At 39.7% G+C, this 24,063-nt stretch overlaps 1 protein-coding gene across 3 annotated transcripts in view; it reads right to left on the reverse strand.

The window, feature by feature from the left end:
* Positions 1-24,063, reverse strand: part of RBM33 (RNA binding motif protein 33) — a 137,021-nt gene that overhangs the window by 88,903 nt on the left and 24,055 nt on the right. For 2 of the 3 annotated variants that reach the window (XM_055334648.1, XM_055334647.1), the window contains exons 2-5: positions 20,936-21,014; positions 13,584-13,632; positions 6,676-6,752; positions 4,206-4,518 (exon numbers count right to left, since the gene is read on the reverse strand). In XM_055334648.1, the coding sequence (XP_055190623.1) occupies positions 4,206-4,518; positions 6,676-6,752; positions 13,584-13,632; positions 20,936-21,014 (518 nt within the window). Of the gene's footprint in view, positions 1-503; positions 612-4,205; positions 4,519-6,675; positions 6,753-13,583; positions 13,633-20,935; positions 21,015-24,063 lie in introns of all 3 variants that reach the window. The other variant, XM_055334646.1, reaches the window with a different exon arrangement.

Consider the following 24,063-nt stretch of genomic DNA (forward strand, 5'->3'; position numbering starts at 1 on the left):
TTCTAGTTTATTTACATCACACGGATTTGCCCACATGTCTTCCCTCCCCTGTATTAAGTTGAACATTCCCTGGGTACAGGAACCAAGCTTCTAAAACATCTTTGTTTCTTCAAAACCTAAAACAGCCTAAACACAGGGATACTGGAAGTATTTTTTCAATAATGGTCATAACTAATGAATGGTAACTAATTTAAAATGATCACAGCACTCCTTTCAAACACAACACATACATCACATTTTTAAAAGATTTCTACCCACGCCCACATAAAACACTGAAAATATCTAACACGTAAAGGGCAAACAGCTTTGTGGAAATCACAGCTCACCAGAACTCACTGCCCAAAGACTCTAGAAAGCTCAGGCTTCTTACTGCACACATAGTTCAAAGAAGAGATGTATCAACTTTCACTAATGCTTTAAAAAAAAGGGGGGGGGTCATTTTAAATCTGGAGGGAAAAAAACCCACTAAAATTTTGGACTCTTTTTAAAAGATGAACAAATACCTCTTCAGTTTCAGGAGCAACCTGGAGGTCATCTAATTCACCTTCAGCAACACAGTCTTCCTGCTCTTGCAGCCCTTGCTGCCCACAAGCCTGCAAGTATTCTTCATCCTAACAGCCATTAAAGAGAAAGTAAGTCTTCCTCATAAAGCTTTGGGTTTTCATCTTCATGACTCATGCTTCATTACTTTAGCACATTTTACTATGGCAAGTACCCAACTAGGCAGAAAGCACCAAGCATGAGAATCAAATGCAGCCTCCCCTGTGTTAATGAGAACAGAGTGCAGTGCGCTGACCCCCATCACCAAAGTTAGTGACACAGCTCTGCTTCAGACCTCAAGCGCCCTGATAAACAGCTCTTCTTACAATCAGCACCAAGGAAAGGGAATCTTCAAAAGGATGTGCATGTGCTTGCACAGTGCAGCTCAGCAGCAGTAAAGGGCGGAAATCATGCCCAACACGCACCACTTTTATGGCAAGAAAAGGCAAAAGTATAAGCCATTCAGTTCAACACAGGAGCTTTATTAAAAATCATGTAAGTATCTGCTTCTCCATTGGCCCATCCCTAGAATTAGAGGGGTGGTCCTAGGTTTGTATGAAATGTAATGGGCACGTCAGCAGGCAGGCATCCCTTGAAGGGTATATGGAAGGAAGCAGACAAGCTGGCTAGAGACCATTTCCAGAGAAGGGAAGGGTTCCTACAGGTACTACTATCAAGTCACAAGAACACCTGATCCTACACAGGGGAGCTGAACTTGCCAGCATGTCTGGTCACTGGCTGAAATGAAGAGTGCATGGTTACAAAGTAAGCAACCAAGAGTGAGCATGCACAGAATGTGAGCAAGCTGCTGTGAGGTACACAAGGAGCCGAACCTACAACCCCCAAAGAAACCAGCTGTATTCAAGGCAACAAACCATCTTAGGTCCCACAAATTTCTCTCACGGCTACCTGAACACACTGCATCTCACTCTCCAGAAGAAACGATCCCATCAAAGAGAAACTATCACTACCCATGATTCACTGACAGCAGAACTGTCAGATTTCAAATAAGGCCAGATGATGCTAATCAAAATCTTCAGTTAATATACAATGGAGAATAGTCTATGACTGGATCCTCCCCAGGAAACAAAAATCTGCTACCCTTCATTTAAATTATCAATCTGAAGTTGTTTTTACAGAACAATGTTTTATGAAATCTCAATTTTTGGTAATTTCAAAGGCCCTAAAAAGACTGTGCTTAAAAGTATAAATTACTCAACAATTTCCTCCTGTTTTGTTGAATAATAATTCAACAAATATACAAATAATAGTAATTATTATTATTTAGCTTCTTCATATGTAGAAGCATATGAAGGACCTAGCTTCTTCATATGTAGAAGCATCCCTTCCAATTCTAAAATTCTGTGGCTTTATGACTGTACTCCCAGATATACACAAACTCCCTCCATGAGTGAGCCCAAACAGACAGACCGTGCTCATGCTCAGCATGTCAAGTTCGATTCTACCTTGAGAGGACAAGTTAATGGTTCCCTAACTAGGGCATGAACCACGGTGAAATAAGTCATCTGATAAACTGAAATGCCACGGGGACACAAAAGCACACAATCTAGTCATGTGCTCATTCATCTACTCACGAACAATCCCCTCACTGTGCACCAGGGGCAGCCTGCTACAGAGCTGGAGCAGGGCGCCACAGTTTAAGGCCATCTCTCTCCTCCATCCAAAGAAAAGGTAATGGCACACTACAGCACCGTGGTAACTATGAAGAAACCAACAATCCGAAAGAAACAGGGTAGAGAGAAAAGAGCGACCATGGCTATGAAGCTAAATGTGCTGAGGTGAGCTGACACGGTTCATGGGACACTCAACTACTTCGCCTCACCTTTCAAATTTACAGCTCCCTGTGAAAAGGTAACGAGGCTTTCAGAAATTCTAAGCAAAACTGGTTTTTTTCCCCTACTCTAAAAAATACGAATCATTTTGATGTAGAAAAGTACTGTAAGTATACCAAACTGCCACATTGTTTTCATTTTGATACTGGAACCTAAGACCACAGGACATCAGATAACTAAGCTGGATTTTATACAACCGGGGGCCTAAATGTAACCTCTAGTTTGACAATGGAACACAAGAGAGGGGAAAGTCCTGACTTTACAACCACCTCTGCCAGAATGCCACAGTGAAAAACACCTCCTATGCGGCACACTGGTGCTGTTAAAGCAAGCACTTTCCACACTGATCTATCTGTTCCACCAAATTCTAAGTTCACAGAAGGCAGGGGCCATGCCTCATATCTCCTATTATAGCCTGGACATCAGTAAAGATGTGCTGAACTGCTGAATTTACAAGGGAAAAAAGGACCCACATATGATTAACCAATCATCTTCTCTTACTGATGAACAGGAGAAATAATAAAATGCTCTAAACAGAGGATAACTAAGCACATTTTTAATTAAAAGATCTTGTTTTAAAAGATCCTTAAAAGATATTTAAGGATCATTTTAAATTTATAGTATCCCTCTTTCAGAGAGTATACAAACACACCAGTAAACCATAGAGCACTTGTCCACACCAATGATGGATTTATTACCAAAACAAACTATTACCGTTATGGAAAGAACAAGCCATGATGCCTTTTACATGTCTCTATTTACCAAAACTACAAACATTTTTTCATTACTGTATCTACTAAAGAGAAAGCATTCAGAACAAATCAAATCTTAAAAATAACATTACTGAGATAAATAAACACAATTAGGATTAGAACTAAGTATTCCAAGGGTTCACATAAACAAACTCTATTTATATATATGTATGACCAATGACCAAAAATTCAGATTTCAAAATTTTTTCTCAAAAGCAAGCTTTCTCTGAATATTAAGAGATTAAACGCAAAGCTCTTACCCCTAACTCCGCGTGCCTCCACCCCATCCCCGCAGCCCTGCTGAGGCTCTATCTCAGTGGATGTGCAGTACTATGAAAACATGAAACATCATGTCCTCCCCACACAAATTTCATTAAGTGCTTTTTTAAAAAACAAGTGTTTTTAATGACGAATCATTAAGATAGATGAGTAATCTTTCACTAGTACCTTTTGCTTTCTTGGCTGTTCAACTTTTTTAAAAAGCTACCTATCAAAATCATCTTTCTGAAACAGAAATCAGCACAATCTTTGCTTCATGATTACAGATAACAAATTATGTGTGACATTTCCAAAACGAACCTCCAATCTCTTTATTCATGTTTAGACAGTTCTCAGTTACAAAACAGGATGAATGAACAGGATAGGACATCAATCACTCTAGAATATTAGCACCTTAAAGATGTCTTTAGCAGGTCAATAATCTTTTCACCTTGGAAGGACTTTATCAGATCTTGTCTAAAACCCGGATAAAAGCTCTGCATTAAGTACTTCTAACAATTGACAGTGTATCTCCACCACACAAAGCTGTTTTCTTCCTTAGGTGCAATCCTCAAGGTCACAATTCTGTGCAGCCTTCCCGAATGACAAAGGGGCATTACCTCCAGCCAAACAAGCTGTCAACACAAACTTTGTCATAGCTCAGATAAAGAAACTGGCAGACAGTGATAATAAGGTCTAATTTCCCTTCTTCCCGAGGGAGGTAAATAGATTTCAAATCAGTCTAGAAACCTATGCCCAGGCAGCCATGTTATCTTTGGCCATACAAAGGAAAAAGACTCACTGTGAATTCATCTAAAGGCTCATTGATCTCGATGTCTAACACTTCATCATTGTACAACTGCTCCTCCTCTGGCTCTTCCACATACTCCATGTGGTCTTCCGTCAGCTCAGCATCATGGCCTTCATACTGTCCTTCTTCTGGGTACTCGTGAGCATATAATTCAGATCCATCGGACTTGTGATAAACGAGTTCATCCTCTCCTTGTTCATACTCAGATTCCTGTTCTCCAGATTGGTCATTAGTGTTGTCAGAGAGTTCAAATGATGTGACCATGCCAGATGTAGTATTTAAACTAATCGTGACACCCTGAGAACTAGAGAATAAAAACACAAAGAAAGGTGCCCAATTAGAGAGTAAAGTTCAAAATTAAATCTCTACCTAAATAACTGCTACGAAGATGTAAACCATGACTGGTGAAAAGTTGCTCTAATGACTGATAAATACACATTACTCCTCCACCTGTGTCTGAAAACGAGAGCTCAGTGTGCCATCCTGAGCCTGCACCACACACCCCTATTGTAGGCAGCACCCACCCACACCATCATCAGCTGCAGGTTATTTACCCAAAAGAAGCAGATCAACCAGATGGGGACACAAGTCTGGCAAAACGCCAAGTCTGAAAACAAGCAAGACTGTATTTCACTCTAACTTTCAGAATGAAAAGGATGGTATCTGTTTTCCAAGATTCCAAAGTAAAAACAGGACTATTACTTTATAAACAAAAAATCACAGATGGAATTTTAGAACAATTTATTCTTTTTACATCTATGACACAAATTATAAACTATTTTTAAAAATCAAAATATTAAAAAAGTTGTGTGAAAATACACTTCAATGCTCAAATAAATAAAATTTGTACTAACCACCAATTTTCAAAAAACTTAGTTTATAATTTCTGAGTAAAATACCAGAGACGGTTTTAAAACCACAAAAAAATCATATTCCACTCATTCAATCACACAACAGTGACATGCCAAACAGTAAGTGCAAGAAAGCAATACTTACAGCCCAAGGTTTTGCAGAAAATCCTAAGTGCACAGTACTAATTATGTATCTAACCCTAACAAGAAACTTGAGTACACCACACAGACCCAAAGGTATTACCTGACTAAAAATTCCAAACTGCCATATTTTGAGGGCTAACTGAAATAACTCAAAAGACCAAAATTTAATAATGATGTCACACAATAGAATCTGGAAACTCAAATAACTGGTAGAATCAACTAACTTAAAACTATTTCTATCCATAAAGATTACCTTAAGTTAGAAAACCTGTTATAAATCTGTAGTTCAATAATAAACAGCATATATTAACTTCATTTATAACCAAGAATTGTCTCTTTAAATTTTCACCACAAAGGTTTCCTTCATAAAACTGAAAAAATTACTCCACCTACAAGAGTATACTAAATACTTCTTCCCCTCCTTATAATGGAGCTTATTATTATATCAACAACAAGCAGGCACTAATGACTGCTGTGGACTGGATATTTGTGTCCCCCCAAAACTCATCTGTTGAATCCTGACACCAAGTATGATGGTGCCTAGAGGTGTGGCCTTTGGGATATGATTAGGTCATGAGGGTGGACCCCATGATGGGATTAATGCCTTTACAAAGACCTCAGAGAGCTCCCTCACCCTTCGACTCTATGAAGACGTATCAAGAAGGCTCCATCTATGAACTAGAAAGCAGAAAGTCAGCATGCTGGTTCCTTAACCTTGGACTTTCTAGCCCCTAGAACTGTTAGAAATAAATTTCTGTTGTTTATGAACTACCTAGTTCATAATATTTTGTTAAAACAGCTGACAAAGAATAAAGTAACTATATTCACTAAAACAATTACATTCAGATTGTCAACTAGAGTCTAAAGTACAGTCGAGGGGCCCTTGGGTAACTCAGCTAGATAAGCGTCTGCCTTCGGCTTAGGTCTTGATCTCTGGTCCTGCATCAGGCTCCCTACTCAGCAAGGAGTCTGCTACTCACTCTGCCTCTCCACCCCCCTACCCCACCCCACCCCCACTCATGTTCACTCTCTCTCTCAAATAAAATCTTTAAAAAAATAAAAATACAGTCCAAAGGAATTTCCAAAATGGCAATTCAGTCAACAGATTACATATAAATAAAAATGGCCTCAAATAAAAACAAAAGCAGCAACATCAAACTGCAGCCAGCAGTATTAAGAGCCTAAGTCCATTGCCCCCATCTAATAAAGGAATTCTTTAAAAGAGCAGTACATACCTTTACTGAGTTTTCATAACCTGCACTCAATAGAACTTATAGAGGTCATCAAATGCAAGACCAATACCTATTTATAGAAAAATATACATGGCTCTCATGTGTTATATTAATATCCTGTTTAAAATAAAATCATATTAAAGTATATCACATTAACAATTATATTCCATTATATTTATAAATTACAGTTACTAACAATTTAAAGAAAATTTTTAATGAGCTAATAATGAATACCTGAAATTTTCTTCATCCTCATTATCACTCTGTAAAAGATCATCATTCAGCTCTTCATCTGACAAATCCGACTGATTCTAATTAAAATAAGAAATTTAATTAATGCATGCCACTTCCACAAAAAGATTCGTTACAAATGTGCAAAATTACGTTGACTGCATTATTTCTAACCTTGTTATTAAAGCATATGCCATTCAGTAAGTTATCTCACTTTGATATGACCAGTTGACAACTGAGAAATTCCACATGACATAATTGCTACCTCAAATATTCAGATGCAAAATCAAGTATAGAAGCAACAAGCTTGGGATCCCTGGGTGGCGCAGTGGTTTGGCGCCTGCCTTTGGCTCAGGGCACGATCCTGGAGACCCAGGATCGAATCCCACGTTGGGCTCCCAGTGCATGGAGCCTGCTTCTCCCTCTGCCTATGTCTCTCTCTCTCTCTCTCTCTCTCTCTCTCTCTCTCTCTCTCTCTCATAAATAAATAAAAATTAAAAAAAAAGAAACAAGCTTAATGATCACATTTATTCTAAATTTAACAAAAAAAAGAAGAGTTCTTTAGCAGTATCTACAAATATTTTTTTCCCTATCAAACACAAGAAAGAATGGTATCCTTAAGATTTGACTAAAGTTGATTTTTCTATGTGGAATTTAAAAATCAGAACAAAAAGAAAAATAAAAGAGACAAATCAAGAAACAGACTCTTCACTCTAGAGAACAAACTGACGCTTAACAGAGGGGAGAGGGTGGGGGATGGGGGAGACGGGTGATGGGGATGAAGGAGGGCACTTCTTGTGATGAGCCCTGGGTGATGAATGGAAGTAATGAATCACTTTACTGTACACCTGAAACTAACATTACACTGTATGTTAACTAATGGGAATTACAATAAAAACTTAAAAAATTGTTTCAAGATTTTATTTATTTACTCATGAAAGACACAGATAGTGAGGCAGAGACATAGGAGAGGGAGAAGCAGGCTCCCCGTAGGGAGCCTGATATGGGACTCGATCCCAGGATCCTGGGATCAGCACCTGAGCCAAAGGCAGGCGCTCAACCACTGAGCCACCCAGGTGCCCCTAGAAAAAAAGATTTGACTAAATTTAACAGTAGTATCCAAAATCTGAAGACTTTTTAAAACAAAAAAAAAAAAAGGAGAATTTTAGAAATAAGCAGATTTTAGGGGTGTCTGGGTGGCTAAGTCAGTTAAGTATCTTTGCTTGTGTCACGATCCCAGCCAGGACCCATGCTCAGAAGGCAGCCAGCTTCTACCTCTTCCTCTGCCCCTCCCCCCAACCCACTCATGCTCTGTCTCTCAAATATATAAAATCTTTAAAAAAAAAAAAAAGGAAGAGAGAAGCAGATTTTAGATAACTGCATTGCCAAATTAAAATGGTAAGAGACTAAAATAAAACTTTAGGGGGCGCCTGGGAGGCTCAGTCAGTTAAGTGTTTGCCTTCAGCTCAGGTCATGGTCCTGAGATGGAGCCCCACATTGGGGTACCCTGCTCAGCAGGGGGTCTGCTTCTCCCTCTCCCTGCCACTCCCCCTGGTTGTGCTGCCAAATAGATAAAATCTTTTTAAAAAATAAAGAAAGCTTTATTAATAGAGATGACACAGAAAATAGACATGACTGCTCTTGACAGGCCTGTGCATTCATCACACCAGTAGCTACAAAGAGGAAGCCTAGTGATTTTGTCAACTGCTCAACTTTCTACAGTCCCAGGTTTTGTTGAGTTAAATATACCACCAGCATTGTATACTTATACAGGAGGGTCCTTCACACTTTACTCCTCTATTCAAATTACTTTCAGGGTATATATAAATTACCACTTCTCTAAAAGACGTCCCTTGAACACACAATTAGGCAAGAAAGTAAAGAAAGAAAAAGGAAAAAGAGAAAGACTTGACTTTCTTCTTAAAGAGGAAACAAACAAACAAGCAATCTTTCCTGGCATTTTATAGCTTATAAAAATAGGCTTCTCAAACTTATCTACACATTCTTCATTTATAGTACTTTTGATATAAGCCAAAAAATATGAAACCTATTAGTTCTTATGGGTCTCAAGGGACTTAATGGCGGACATTATAAATAAAAATAAAATAACACAGGGCGCCTGGATGGCTCAATCAGTTAAGCATCCAACGGCTCAGGTCTTGATCTCAGGGTTGTAAGTTCGAGCCCCACACTGGACTCAGTGTGGAGCCTACTCAAAAATAAATAAATAAAAATAAAAAATAAAATAAATTACATAAAGTAACATAAAATAACAACACAGACCATGTAGTTTACTTGGAGGGAGAATGGAACTGTATGAAAAAGAAACAGACTGCTTAACAGAGCCAAAATAAAGTTCTGCTTAGTAGCCCACATAATCTGTCCTCTGCTAAAAGAGATGAGCCAGGCCTGCCTAAATTTAGCTGCCCAATAAATAGAATAAATAAATAAAACTATGGGAAATCTTTAAAAACTAACAATTCTAAGTGCTATATGTTGGCAAATAGAATTTAAAAATTTTGAAAAATAAATAAAAATTAACAATTCAGGGGAACCCTGGGTGGCTCAGTGGTTTAGCGCCTGCCTTCGGCCCAGGGCCTAATCCTGGAGACCTGGGATCGAGTCCCACGTCGGGCTCCCTGCATGGAGCCTGCTTCTCCCTCTGCCTGTCTCTGTCTCTCTCTCTCTCTCTCTCTGTGTCTCTCATGAATAAATAAATAAAATCTTTAAAAAAAAATTTACAATTCAATGAAAACCAAACTTCATTAAGAGGCTGCTTTTTTAGTTAAACTTTTACATACTTGTAAAAAAATCAGTGAACCAATAAATAATTCACCAAACAAACAGGAATGTATGCTGTGGTAGGCCCTGATGGTAATCAGATCTTACATCTGGATTCTGAGGATTCAACTTCCCATATGGATTCTGAAAGTGATGAGTAATATACCTACGAGGCAACTGACCAAGATCCCCACTTCATCAATCAAGCAGACATGGAGAGCTAGACTCTATCTTTGAGGCAAAAACTGATTTTCAAGCACATCCTCAAGAATGGAAGTGAACTGTTTCTGAGGCAAAGGCAGAGTTATTAGCTAGGACTCTGTTGGGGTGGTCTGCAGGGAGGTAGGGCAAACACATCCTCAGAGTGAGAGAAAGTGGCCAGAATGCCAGCAAAATCCCTTTTCCCAACCTTACCAGCCAGATCAGTCATGCCCCTCCTGGGGAGAGAGACAGTATAAAAGAAAAAGAATGCTTCTCCAGGGCTCCCCAGAGGGTGGAAGGTCTAGTGTATCACAGAGCACGTGCCTGTCACCAGTTGCGGCAAAGTAAGAAAGATCAACTGATGAGGGGGTCGCTCGCTGACAGGCTCCCCCATCTCTCAAAGCTCTGGCTAGGCCATGTCAGCTTCTCATCTTGAGTTTGCAACCTCTCAGTTGTAACCTACATTGAAGATTTCACCCTAACAACCTCCCTTCTGAACACCGATGAACTTGTTCCCGAGTTGCCCAGTCGGGGGGATGTAGTCACTCTACTCAGTAAGAGGCTGAGTGGCCCTCTGGCCCAACGGCCTAGGAGCCTCTCTCCAGACAAAGCTACATCTCTGTATATTTCATGGGGACTCAAGTGGAGAAAAGACAGTGGGCAGGCCAAGTGTACCTGTAACAATAAATTCACTAATAAATACCCGACAAAACATCCAATCCCGTTAGAAATCAAATAAACATGGGATCCCTGGGTGGCGCAGCAGTTTGGCGCCTGCCTTTGGCCCAGGGCGCGATCCTGGAGACCCGGGATCGAATCCCACATCGGGCTCCCGGTGCATGGAGCCTGCTTCTCCCTCTGCCTATGTCTCTGCCTCTCTCTCTCTCTCTGTGAGTGACTATCATAAATTAAAAAAAAAAAAAAAAAATTAAAAAAAAATTTAAAAAAAAGAAATCAAATAAACACAAAATAAACTAACTACAAATCATTTTCTGTCTACCTCACTGAGAAAGATTTTAAAAGAGAAGTGATACCACGCCTGGGGGACTGGAAAGGTGAAGACATGTTCACACACCTGCTGCTCAACTCATTGCTGGGAAGCAAGTAGGCAACAGAGACAAGAGTCTTAAAAGTTTATGCCCTTAGCCAGAAATTCTCCTTTATGGAAATCTGCCAAGAAAAGAATTTCAAAAGCATAACATCTGTACATTAAAACATCATTATAATGTCTGAGATTCACTTCAAAATAATTCAGGAAGGGGAGCGAGTGGGCAAAGATAAGGCAAAACTGCCTCTAAGTGAAAGCTGCTGAAGCAGTGACAGTGATGAGGGGGAGGGTCACATTGCTCATTTCTTTTATATATGCTTAACACTTTCCAAAAAAAGTTCTTTTAACGAAATTATAGCACGGGTGCCTGAGTGGCTCCATGGGTTAAGTGTCCAATTCCTGATCTCGGGGTCGTGAGTTCAAGTCCTATGTCGGGCTCCATGCCCAGCATCGAGCCTTCTTTAAAAAAAATTTTTTTTAATAAAAAAATAAGAGTTATAGCAAAAAAGTAAAAAAGTCATAGCAATGAGCTGGATATAACCTCAGTGAATATAGGAATGGCTAGGTATACTATAATATACACAAACTGAAATATTACATAGCCATTATAAAATACCTTAAACATTTCATGCATGACAAGGGAAAAATGACAATAATAGAACTCTAAATTTAAAAAAAAGTGTTTTTATATATAGTAAGTTAACTCTAAAATATATGAAAAAAGAATTTAAGAATTATGGCAAAATGTCAGTCATGAGGGTTTATATCTACTTTTTTAATATTTTTCTTTTTTGATACATTTGACCCCTTTGATTCCCACAACATACAGCGCTGGAAAGGAGAGACGAGTACATATACTGTTCCCAATCAAACAAGTTTCCCAACCAGCCAAGGTGGGTGAGGGCCCCACCCCCAAGAGAAGGCAGCAGAAGAGAAGCAGCAGGGCGAAGCAGCAGAAGAGTGCAGCCGCCCTCATGCACTCCTATTCCACAGGAATGGAGGCTAAAGCACAGCAATCAATGAGTCTAATAAGAAATAGTTAGACTACTTCCTTAGAAGAGTCAGTGTTACTATCCAAACCAAACTGTGCTTTTCCATCTTTACTGATAAAGAGATCTGACCAAAGCTCTCACAAGATGGGAATAAATGTACACCAAAAGAATTAACTAGGGCTGGAGGGACATCCTGATAGAAATGGGGCAGGACAGCCCAGGTGGCTCAGCGGTTTAGCGCTGCCTTCAGTCCAGGGCGTGATCCCGGAGTTCCGGGATCGAGTCCCACGTCAGGCTCCCTGCATGGAGCCTGCTTCTCCCTCTGCCTGTGTCTCTGCCTCTCTCTCTCTCTCTCTCTCTCTCTCTCTCTCTCTCTGTGTGTGTGTGTGTGTGTGTGTGTGTGTCTATAAATAAATAAATAAAATCTTAAAAGAGGGGGAAAAAAAAAAGAAAGAAACATGGGGTAAACTATCCTGCCCCAGGCTTGCCTAAGGATAGAAATCCAACTTACATAAAAAGTATCTTACTACATCTAAACATTTTAACATCTGATTGAAGTAAAATACTTCACTGAAATATCTTAAATAATTACAAAGGAAAAAACATGTTTACATTAGGGTAGAGGACTCCCAAGTGAGAGTACTTCAAGGATGTGCAAGGTCATTTTCACTGAGTCACAAAGAGAAACAGTCTCACTTCCCTCCGTGACCGTGACATAGGAAGGACTAGCCCTGGCACCCTGAATCACAGGACACGTGCAGAGCACCCTGAGGCCAGAGCATGAGCCCCTCAAACAAGGACGGACTGAGGGTTTCACTTTCAATATTTTGATATTTCCCCATTTACTTACATGAGATCAAGTGGATTTACAGGTAACTAATTCTTACTGAGAGTTAAGGGTGACAAAAGTCACTTAAAGGAGGAAAGACAGGCAGGCTGAAGCCAGGCCACCTGAGGGCCAGTGATGCAGGAAGAAAACAGGACAGAGAAAGGAAAGTGGCTTCAAAAGAATCCTACAATAAACTCATGTTTTAGCGGAAAAACTAATAATGCAACATAGTAACAAGAAAATGGCAGCACTGAAACTTCACCTAGCACAAGATCTTCATCAGCTATGAGATTAAAAGGAAGATATAATCAGATCTGATAAATCTGACAAATGACATGACCTTATCACCTAAAGTATAAGAGGCTTATGTATAACTACTGTGGACAGTAAGGAACCAGCACAATCCTAAGACTTTAAAAACTAAGCATAAAAAAACTACCTTAATATTTAGTAAGAACAAGTTTTTTTAAACAGTTAATAAAAAATTCAGTATTTCACTTTAATCTTTGGATATGTATTTCTATTTTTAACGTATATTTTATGTTATTGGTAGAGTAACATAAACACATATACACACAAGATATATAGATACAGACATTTTCAAGTTAACTACAGAGTTTTGCTCAAAAAGATTTAGAGAAACCTGTATTAGGTTTTAGACTTTTATTCTCATGTATCTGAACGTGTGTTACATTTGAGTACAGCTATCTTTGAGCTCTGGACTTTCAAAAAGGGAATGCAAAATATTAGCCTCCAAATGTTAGTTTTCTCATGAGCAAGTGGTGGTTTTATATTGCTGCTTTCACAAACTCAACACTTGCTGAACTGAGTAAGAACTAAAATATTTGCATCAAAGGACCAATCACTTGAGGTGTAAGTTACTGGAGAACTTACTAACAAACTAAACAGTCAGTGCTCTATGCATTCAAAAGATCATTCAATCCACAAAACGTTCTGCACCCAACCTTCCAATACCACATCCCATTCATGAGATTCATTCCTGTATGTTCAGTGCAATTAAACAGCTGGAGGCTGGTTTCAGAAGACCTCAATTTCTTACCTTTTTGCCAGACAGCAAATCTTCTCCAAGTAAGTCATCTTCAAGTTCGCTGGGGAGAAAGAAAAAAAGACATGCCATTGCATTATTCCTACAACACTGGAAAGTCTGCAGATCACTGGGAAATCAACCCAGGACTTCAGAGTTTGGGTACTTTCCCGTTTAATTTGCTATGCTTCCCTTTTACATATTAATTTGCTATGCTTCCCTTTTATGTATTAATAATGAGAATGTATTTTCAAATATATAGAGAACATGTGGTCTTTTAAGTATGGGAGGCTCTGCTAAAGGAGGTGGCTCTCACTAAACTTCTGATCTCAATATGAAATCTTTTATCTCTTCGGACCTGTTAAGTAATCAGTAAAAAAAAGAAATTACAATAGGTAACATCTATGCTTTCTCCTGCCTTGAAAAACCTATTTTTTAAAAAGATTTTATTTATTTATTCATGAGAGACACAGAGAGAGAGGCAGAGACATAGAGGGATAAGCAGGCTCCATGCAGGGAACCAGATGTGGGACTCAATCCCAGGACTCTGGGATCGCAACCTGAGCCAAAGGCAGAACGCTCCAACTGCTGAGCCACCCAGGGATCCTTTTTTTTTTTCTTTTTTTAAAGAAAAACCTATCATGAAATAGTCCAACATCATTAACTAGGAAAATCAAAATCAAAACCACTGAGAGACCATTTGACGCTTGTCAAACTGCAAAACTGAAAAGAGAAAAAAAACAATGATGGTAAGAGCGTACAAGTAAATCACTGTGACTAAGAGAGTGACCTTTGTGTAACATGTAAGTCCTATTAGTAGTCTGAAAATTTTTGTTAGCATGTTTATGTTCTGAAGTGATCAGCAGATTATGTCACAATTAAATTCAAAACCCTTACCAGATCAAAAAGCTAAAGACATTTCCCATTTATGGTTTTTGGGGTTTTGTTTTTTGCTTTTTTGGTTGATGAAGATGGATATCACTGAAATATATATTCTTAGCTCTGGGGAACTCGATGTCTTAAGGATGACATCAAGAAGGAGAAAACAATCAGACTATGCTTCCAGGTGCAAATGCACCAATATTCTTATTACTGCTGTTACTCTTTTTTATAAGCACTCTGGTTACAAGTTTCTGCAGGTTTTGAGCACTACTTTATCCAAAAACCACGTTTACTGGTAGTGTGCTACTTTACAGATACCAGGCTTTATGGGAATGCCCACCAGAGTTATAACAGAAATGCCTGTTTCTATGTACCACCTTTAAAGAACTAGAAATAACTCGGCAAATCATTCATGTACTGAACACCTTTTGGTTATCGTGTTACCCTATATAAATCCTTTATCCTCATTTTGTGATAAAACCAGAATAAGAGATTAAATAATTGGCCCAAAGTTACACAGCACAGACGGACCCAGGACAAGAGCTTACCCATGGGGTAAATCTTTTCACAGACCTGTATGTATGAATAAGACAACTATCAGAGAATAACATGTAATTTCTTCCATCATTTCCACAAATCACCTAATCAGCTTTCATTTACAATGTTTGCATCTTCAGTGTTACAATCATCCTCTATGGATGAGGAAGAAAAGATCTAGTCACAATACTGACAGGACCCCATTTGAAAATTGATTCTATATGACCAAAACAGACACTCTCCCCTTTGAAGACAAAAATCCATGCGATGCCATCACTCTAAATAACTGAAAATGAAAGGGAATACCATCTGCCCATGGGATCCTGAGAACTCTTAAAACCAGAATACAAAAAGGCGCTGGTAAATATACAAGCAAAAATCTAGAAACCATCTGTACCTTTTGCTAACAAGGGGTATATACGGAAGAAGAAATCAGTCTTTGATGATTTATTTTACTTAGATAGAAGGATTTTTTCAAAGAAGAGAAAGGAGGGATCCCTGGGTGGCGCAGCGGTTTGGCGCCTGCCTTTGGCTCAGGGCGCGATCCTGGAGACCCAGGATCGAGTCCCATATCGGGCTCCCGGTGCATGGAGCCTGCTTCTCCCTCTGCCTGTGTCTCTGTCTCTCTCTCTATCTCTGTGTGTGTGAATATCATAAATAAATAAATAAATTTAAAAAAAAAAAAAAAAACAAAGAAGAGAAAGGAAAACTAAAACTTATAAATGAGGAGGGCACAGAGATGGAGAATAGCTGCTTCCATGACCAACAAAGAAAACAGCATGAAATAAGAAAGGATGGGAGACTGAAGGCCTAGGTCTATACGAACACAACAGACATCGTGAGTATCCGTTCAGTATATGATGTCCAGGAACCATTCTAAGTTGTTTCACATGTATTAGCTTTTTCACTGATATCACAATCCCATTATGTAGACATTTACATCATCCCCCATTTTTTAAAATGTGAAAACAAAGACCCTGAGTTGTTAAATAATTAATTGTCTCAAGGTCATTCAGCTAGGAAGTGGCAAAATCCTTAGGTGAACAGAGATGCTTTAGCTCCGGGGTCCAAATCCTGACTACTATGCACAAATCCCACACAGAAAGCAAATTTACTTCCTTGCTATCATCATCAAGATGGAGCCTTGCAAAAGATGTACATAAGAAGAAAGGAATTTGTAAAATATAAAGCATTACCAAAACTATACCAATTGTCACCAAAAACAATGAACTAGTGGGAGTGACCAGCCCAATCAAGTCCTTTCAAAGAGACTGCACCCTGGCCAACAACCGCTGCTGGGTCAGGAAATGAGAGAAGCACAGGGCGGTCTGAAGAGGCTTCCTGGAATCCACTGCAAGACTCCTCCGGGCTCTCACCAATCATCACTACATGAGTAGAACAGCCTCTTTGGCAGCTGTTTCTTATCCAAGATTAGAGACAATCAGCTTGTTGAGTATGCTTTTACTAGTACACAGGTGTATACTGAAAGACACTTTCAGGAAACAAATATTTTGTAGTCAGCCACTTGGCTACAGCCTTTCAAAATCACAAGTATAACTGACAACAAACCCTGCCCCTCAGCCCATTATGTCAGTGTGCCTGCCCTCTCCAGGCCATCCTCTTCGGGTCTCTGCCAACTCCGTTTTCCAGGTTTCTCTGGGAAGACTCATGCAAGCTCTCTGGCCTTTGCCCCTGGATGGCCCTGGCCCATGGGATGACCCCACATTTCCCAAGCAGGAGAGAGGCTGCCCCCTCCCTTATACCTGCACGGTTCAGTCCCATGTGCTGCTACCACTGCAACTCCCACTGGGCTCTAAGACACTTCTTCCCCTTCAGGCCTGCTGCTACACCCTGGGCACTGACCAACTTTTACTGCTTCTTTAACCAACCCTCCCCTATAAAGAGCACTGTCATCACATCACTTTCAGCTACAACTGGAGTATGCTGTCCTTCACCCATATGGATACAGATTAATATGAGCACATCCCTCAAAAAAACTTTAAAAATGGGGCAGCCCAGGTGGCTCAGGGGTTTAGCGCCGCCTTCAGTCCAGCGCGGGATCCTGGAGACCTGGGATCAAGTCCCATGTTGGGCTTCCTGCATGGAGCCTGCTTCTCCTTCTGCCTGTGTCTCTGCCTCTTTCTCTGTCTCTCATGAATAAATAAATAAAAGCTTTAAAAGAAAAAAAAAAAAACTTAAAAACTTCAGGCGCTGGTTCAACAATGACATGTTCTTCCAAATATACCATTAATGCAACATGGCAGTAAGAGCTGATCATAATTTCTGACTCACTCTTCTCCTTAATTTTCAAATTTCTCCCACTATTATGGGAGAGAGTACATGGAAGAGGCTGTGATACATGATACAGAACCTCCATATGTAAACATGCACTGAAAATGAGTGAAGAAAGGAGGCACGTGTTCGTAAATTAAGATGAAACAGCTGCCACTCAGGCCAGGGAGGATGAGAAAAACCGAAGCTTTGCCTCACATTACAACCAAACCCAATTCCATGACAGCAGAAAGCCAACTAACTTCTTGACAACTGAAATTCCCACTGAACAGATATTGGAACGGTCCAAATATTAATAAAAATAACAACTGCAATGGATTAAAATACAAATGTAGTATTTAAATCTATGAGTTGGAAAGGATTCAAAATTAAATCCACCTTTGGAGGATGTAAGGAATCGACTCATATTTTGAAAACCGGTAAATAAAGAATCAAACACTTATTTAGAACCTCAAAGGAGCCAAGTAGTTTGCGGAAGTGAGTTGGATCATCTATCCTCTTGCCCATTCTTTTTTTTTTTTAAATTTTTTTTATTTATTTATGATAGTCACAGAGAGAGAGAGAGGCAGAGACACAGGCAGAGGGAGAAGCAGGCTCCATGCACCGGAAGCCCGATGTGGGATTCGATCCCGGGTCTCCAGGATCGTGCCCTGGGCCAAAGGCAGGCACCAAACCACTGCGCCACCCAGGGATCCCTATCCTGCCCATTTTCAAACGTAAACCTATCAACTTCTAGACCTATTAATTTACAGAAAATGCAAGAGATGAAGGAACACACCAAAAACACTCCAGGGAATACAATCAGCAAAAGCAGAAACTCCATAAGACAAACCACCTTGTTTCTTTAAAAAGTTGCAGAGAAAAAAAAAAAAAAAAAAAAAAATTGCAGGAAAACCTATAGATGAAACAACACTTGGAAAGTCTACCAATCACCTGGAAACCTGGAATCTAGGGATGTAATGTGGACTCCACAAACTATAAAAGAGCATAAAGACACACAGCCACACTGTGATGTGTGTGATACCCTGATACTTCCAAGAGACCATCAGTAATAAGACATTAACAATTCAGGGAGTTTTTCAAAATAGAACTCTGTTGTGGTTGTCTTTGTAAATCCTTCATTTTTTAAAGATATACAACCTGAAATATTTTCAGATGAACTTATATCTCTGATGATTATAGATAAAACAAGACTGACTATAACAACTGCTGAAGCTGAATGATGACACACTAGGTACACTGTACTCTTCTATTTTCACATAGTCTTGAAATTCTCAAGAACTTAAAAAACAATCAGTTTCAGGCTAATTATATATCTTAACTATAAAAAAATTAAAATAAAAACACTTCACAATTTTCATAGGAACATGCAAAATATACCAGGACACAGAACAGGGAAGAATATCTTAAGGACAAAAAGTGGAAAGCACTTTGACCAACATCACAACATCACCTCTGAAAGTGATGCCCTTGGGAAGGCCACCACACTGCCAACTAGTATTCCTATATATAACCTAAATCTAGCTCTGCAAATCCAGGCTGAGAGTGAGTCTACAAAATAAAGAGCCTGTCCTCTTCAAAAATGTCAGTCATAAGAGACAAGGATATATAATTCTTCCAGATGAATAAAGAGGGGACAAAATGCACTGTATGATCCTGAATTGAAACTTGAATCAGAAAAAAAGAAACTCATTTTTGGCTATAAAGCACATTTTTGGGAGAACTGTCAAAACTTGAATAACCACTATAGATTAAAAAAACACAATTCTGTGTTTGTTAATAACTACATGATTTTGAAGTGATAGGGTGGCTATGTAAGTGAATGTCCCTGTTCTTGGGAAACACACAAGTAAAAGTACACACTGAGGTACATGGGAAGCACATGGCCTGATGCCTGCAGACCACTGTGCAGGGGAGTGGGGAAACAGGACAGCCTCAGTGAGCAGATGTGCAGAGAGCAGAGAGGATAGCGGATGTGGCAGGAGGCAATTTCAAGTCTGGGGGCCCATGAGAGAGTGTCACTCTTGCAACATTCCTCTAACTCTTAAAATGATTCCAAAGTACACTGTTCATATTTTAATAAAAAAATAAAAGCCATACAGGAAAAGGTTATACATTTGATTATATTATTTATAAAAATCCATCTGAAGGCTATTGTTTAAGGGAACACATGTCACAGACTGGGAAGAGATATTCAAGTACAAAAAGTAAATTGCAGCAAATATAAAGAATTCCTAAAATCAATAAGGAAAAGACAAACAATAAGAAAAATACACAGATATGAACAAACAACTGACAGAAGAGAAAATCCAAATGGTGAGTGAACTACTAAGATATTTATTCAGCTCCCCCTCACAATCTTTGAAACAAAACTACTTGTCATTACTTCAGGTAGGGCCATTTCTCTTATAGATTCTGTTGTAAGCTCTAAGTAATTTTTTATAGACTGCCTAGGAGCCACTAACACCTTTATGTAGGCTGTTAAGTTTTTAATGTATATAATTTTTAATGTAGATTATTTTGTAAAACTCCTGGAGCATCACAGTTTTCAAATGGCCATCAGGTTTTCTTTCTACTATAGAAGACCATTGTCATTTTTAATATTCAGGCCTATTTTTACTTTATTATTAAACTTTGTGACTTTAACTACAAAGTTATTTTTTACATTTTCAACACAGCATTTAAGAGGCCAAGAAATGCATAGGGGGCACCTGAGTGGCTCAGTTGGTTAAGCATCTGACTCTTGGTTTTGGCTCAGATCGTGATCCAGGGCTGTGAGATCAAGCCCCATGTCAAGCAGTGCTGAGCAGGGGCCTAGAGCCTGCTTAAGATTCTCTCTCTCCCTCTGCCCTTCCGCCCAGATCTCTCTCTCTCTAAAATCAATAAATCTTTAAGAACAAAAACAAAAACATGTAAAGAATGATCCTTATCTTACATCCCCCACTGCCCAGATATGCCCCCCTGTACTTCTCCCAGTATGTGTCCCTCTAACTTCTACTAGAACCATTCACCAGTGATTTCAATCACTATGCAGAATTGACATTCATCACTACTCTGAACGTTTTTAACTTTCAGTGCACATGTGTGTGTATCCCTGAAGATATTTTCATCTTTGCTAGTATTCAGAGAAATACAAATTTAAATTACAGTCAAGTACTATCATACACATATTAAATTGGCAAAAATTTTAAAGTCTAGCCAAATACTGAGTAAGCTATAGAACAAAAGAACTCTGGCAATAATAGCTCTGGGGTCCACCAAATAATTATCATCACTGTGTAAAAACAAAGGGATACAGGATAACCAGTGCCCTACAGACAATACAGGCCTGGAATGGGAGCCCGCCAGAAAGCCTTTGACCTGGAAGGCCTGCCCTTGCCCTCACTTCAGCCCAGCAGCGACAGACCCATATGGGAAAGAGCATCTGCTGGCCAACATACTGTTCTTGTAAAAATCTCTGCAGGGTGGGATGCCTGGCTGGCTCAGTTGGTAGAGCATGTAACACTTGATCTTGGGGTTGTGATTTGGAGACCCACACTGGGTGCAGAGATTACTTAAAAACAAAATCTTAAAAAAAAGGGGGGGGGATCCCTGAAGAGCCAAGTGGCAGAATGAGATAAATCAGCATGCACTACAAGTAACCAGTTGTTACGTACCTGTCCCAGTCCTCATCTGCAGCTCTTCTTCTCCAAGATCGCTCTGCACCAGGCTTATCAAACTGGTCAAAGTCATCATCTGTGAAAGAGAGGCCATGATAATCAGTTTTACTAAATTAAAATAGACATAGATACTTAAATACTGACGGTCCCTGACTTACAATGGTTTAACTTAGAATTTTCAACTTTACAATGCTGAAAAAGCAATATGCATTCAGTAAAAACCATGCTTCAAATTTTGAATTTGGATTTTTTCCCAAGCTAGCAATACTAGTATGATACTTTCTTGGGATGCTGGGCAGTGAGCAGCAGCAGCCACAGCACCAAGTAACCAAGGGATCATAAGGGTAAACAACCAATACACTAACAACCATCTGTACCCACACAACCATTCTGTTTGTCACTTTCAGTACAGCATTCAATATATTACATAACACAGTCAACACTCTCTTAGAAAATAGGCTTTGGGTTACACGATTTGCCTTACGGTAGGCCAGGCTAAGCTACAATGTTCAGCAGGTTAGACGTACTAAATACATTTTCAAATTAGGAAAATCTGTACTGAAACAACTCGTTTAAGGATTCCTAACATAAGATTTTAGAGGTAAAAGTTCTGGCTCTCTGCTCCTTCCTATTTGATAGATGGCCACCTCTTGTGTAGTGTCAGCTGCACCCGAGACCCAATGGTGTGGGGTGTTCCAATATGATTCCACCTATGGCAAATTCAATGGTAGAATCAAGGCTGAGAATGGGAAACTTGTCATCAATGGAAAGTCCATCTCCATCTTCTAGGAGCGAGATCCCCCAACATCAAATGGGGTAATGCTGGTACTGAGTACACTGTGGAATCCTTCACCATCATGAAGAAGGCTGGGACTCACTTGAAGGGGTCTTCACCATCATGAAGAAGGCTGGGACTCACTTGAAGGGTGGAACTGAAAGGGTCACCGTCTCTACCTCTTTTACTGAAACCACCATGTTTGCGATGGGCACGATTCATGAGAAGTATGACAACTCCCTCAAGACTGTCAGCGATGCCTCCTGCACCACCAACTGCTTGGCCACTCTAGCCAAGGTTATCCATGACAACTTTGGCATTGTGGAGAGACTCATGGCCATTGGTCCATGCCAACACTGCCACCCAGAAGACTGTGGACAGCCCCTCCAGGAAGATGTGGTGTGATGGCCGAGGGACTGCCCAGAACATCATCCCTGCTTCTTCTGGCACCACCAAGCTGTAGCCAAGGTCATCCCTAAGCTGAGTGGGAAGCTCACTGGCCTGGCCTTCTGTGTCCCCATCCCCCAACATGTCAGTGGGCCTACAATGCCGGGGCTGGCACTGCTCTCAATATCACTTTGTCAAGCTCCTTTCCTGGTACGACAATGAATTTGACCACAGCACCTGAGTGGTGGACCTTATGGTCTATATAGCCTTCATGGAGTAAGAGCCCCCTTGACCACCACCTCCAGCAGGGGCACAAGAAAAAGAGAGAGGACCTCAGCTGCTGGAGAGTCCTTGCCTGACTTATCCTCCAACACACTGAGAATTTCCTGCCCTCTGCGCAGTCTCCATCCCAGACCCCCTAAAGAAGGGGAGGGACTTAGAAGGCCCTACTTCATCATGTACCCCTATCAAGTACACAGTACCCAAATAAATAAATTGATTAAATACAGAAATTCCACATGTAACTATTAAAAATGCTGGGGCACCAGAGTGGCTTAGTCGGTTCAGTTTCTGACTTTTGGTTTCAGCTCAGGTCATGATTTCAGGGTTGTGAGATCAAGCCCTACATCAGGCTCCATGCTGGGCATAAGAGCCTGCTTAAGAATCTCTCTCCCTTTGCCCTCCCATCCTAGTCGTATGCACATGCTATTGCTCTCAAAAAAAGTTAAAAAAAAAATTTAAGTACAAAGCGCTACTGAACACTTATCAGGCATGAAAAATCACTAACACTAGAATTTTTTTTAAATCGTAAATTTTAATAAGATATTCTCCATACAAAATAAGTTTTTCAGTATATATCCTTACTGCAATTACATGAAAGGGAAAAAATTAATGCTCTGCTAAAAGTTAAGATACTTTTATATGATTTTTGTAATCCCTACATTTTTCCAAATTAACCACAGAAATCAAAGACCTCATTTAAGTGATGTAGAGATTATAGAGAATTGCTGACCAATAGAAATAAAATGCCAGTCACATATAATTATAAATTTTCTAGAAGCCACATTAAAAGTAAAAGGAATCAAACTTTAACAGGTGAAAAAAAATTTTATAAGATTTTATATATTTATTCATGAGAGAGAGAGAGAGAGAGAGAGAGAGAGGCAGAGACACAGGCAGAGGGAGAAGCAGGCTCCATGCAGGGAGCCCGATGTGGGACTCGATCCCGGGACTCCAGGATCATGTCCTGGGCTGAAGGCAGGCGCCAAACCGCTGAGCCACCTAGGATCCCCCAACAGGTGAAATTTTAACAACATATTTTATTTAACCTAGCATATCCAAAACATTATAGCATGTAACCAAAACAAAATATTAACAAGACATTTTACATTTTTCCCCTATCAAGTGTATATTTCACATAGAGTACCTCTCCTATATCATTTTACATTTTAATTAGGAAAAACAAATAATTGGAACAAAAGTTTTTCCTCTTAGATATATACAAGCGAGCAAAGAGCCTTGAGGAGCAGCAGCAGAAGACAGACACCTCCCCAGAGAGAATCTACATAGCGGGGTCAGATCATAAAAACACCAAGAACCCCCCAGGAATTTTTCCAGCCGAGGGCTAGGAACTAAACAATCAAGTTCTAATAAGGTAATAATACATTAATTCCAACCATACAGTCCCAAACAAATGATTTTTTAAAAATCCAAGGATGAAAGTATTAGAAAACTGGTACCCTTGAGGAATGCCACATCCAGCACGATGGTACAACCCCACTCCCTGTGAAACTGGTAAGAATTATTTTTACTGAAATGACCATTTAGAGTCTCTGGAATTAATTCTAAAGGCAAGAAATGAAAATTCTAAAGGCATCAAATGAAAAACACTTTTTCAAGAAATCTGCTCAAAGAACTGCAAGAATCTGTGGCTTTTAAATCAGGACCTCTTAGTGCCTTCTCT

Source organism: Nyctereutes procyonoides, unplaced genomic scaffold (genome assembly GCF_905146905.1).
Source record: "Nyctereutes procyonoides isolate TBG_1078 unplaced genomic scaffold, NYPRO_anot_genome, whole genome shotgun sequence".
NCBI classification, from domain to species: Eukaryota; Metazoa; Chordata; class Mammalia; order Carnivora; family Canidae; genus Nyctereutes; species Nyctereutes procyonoides.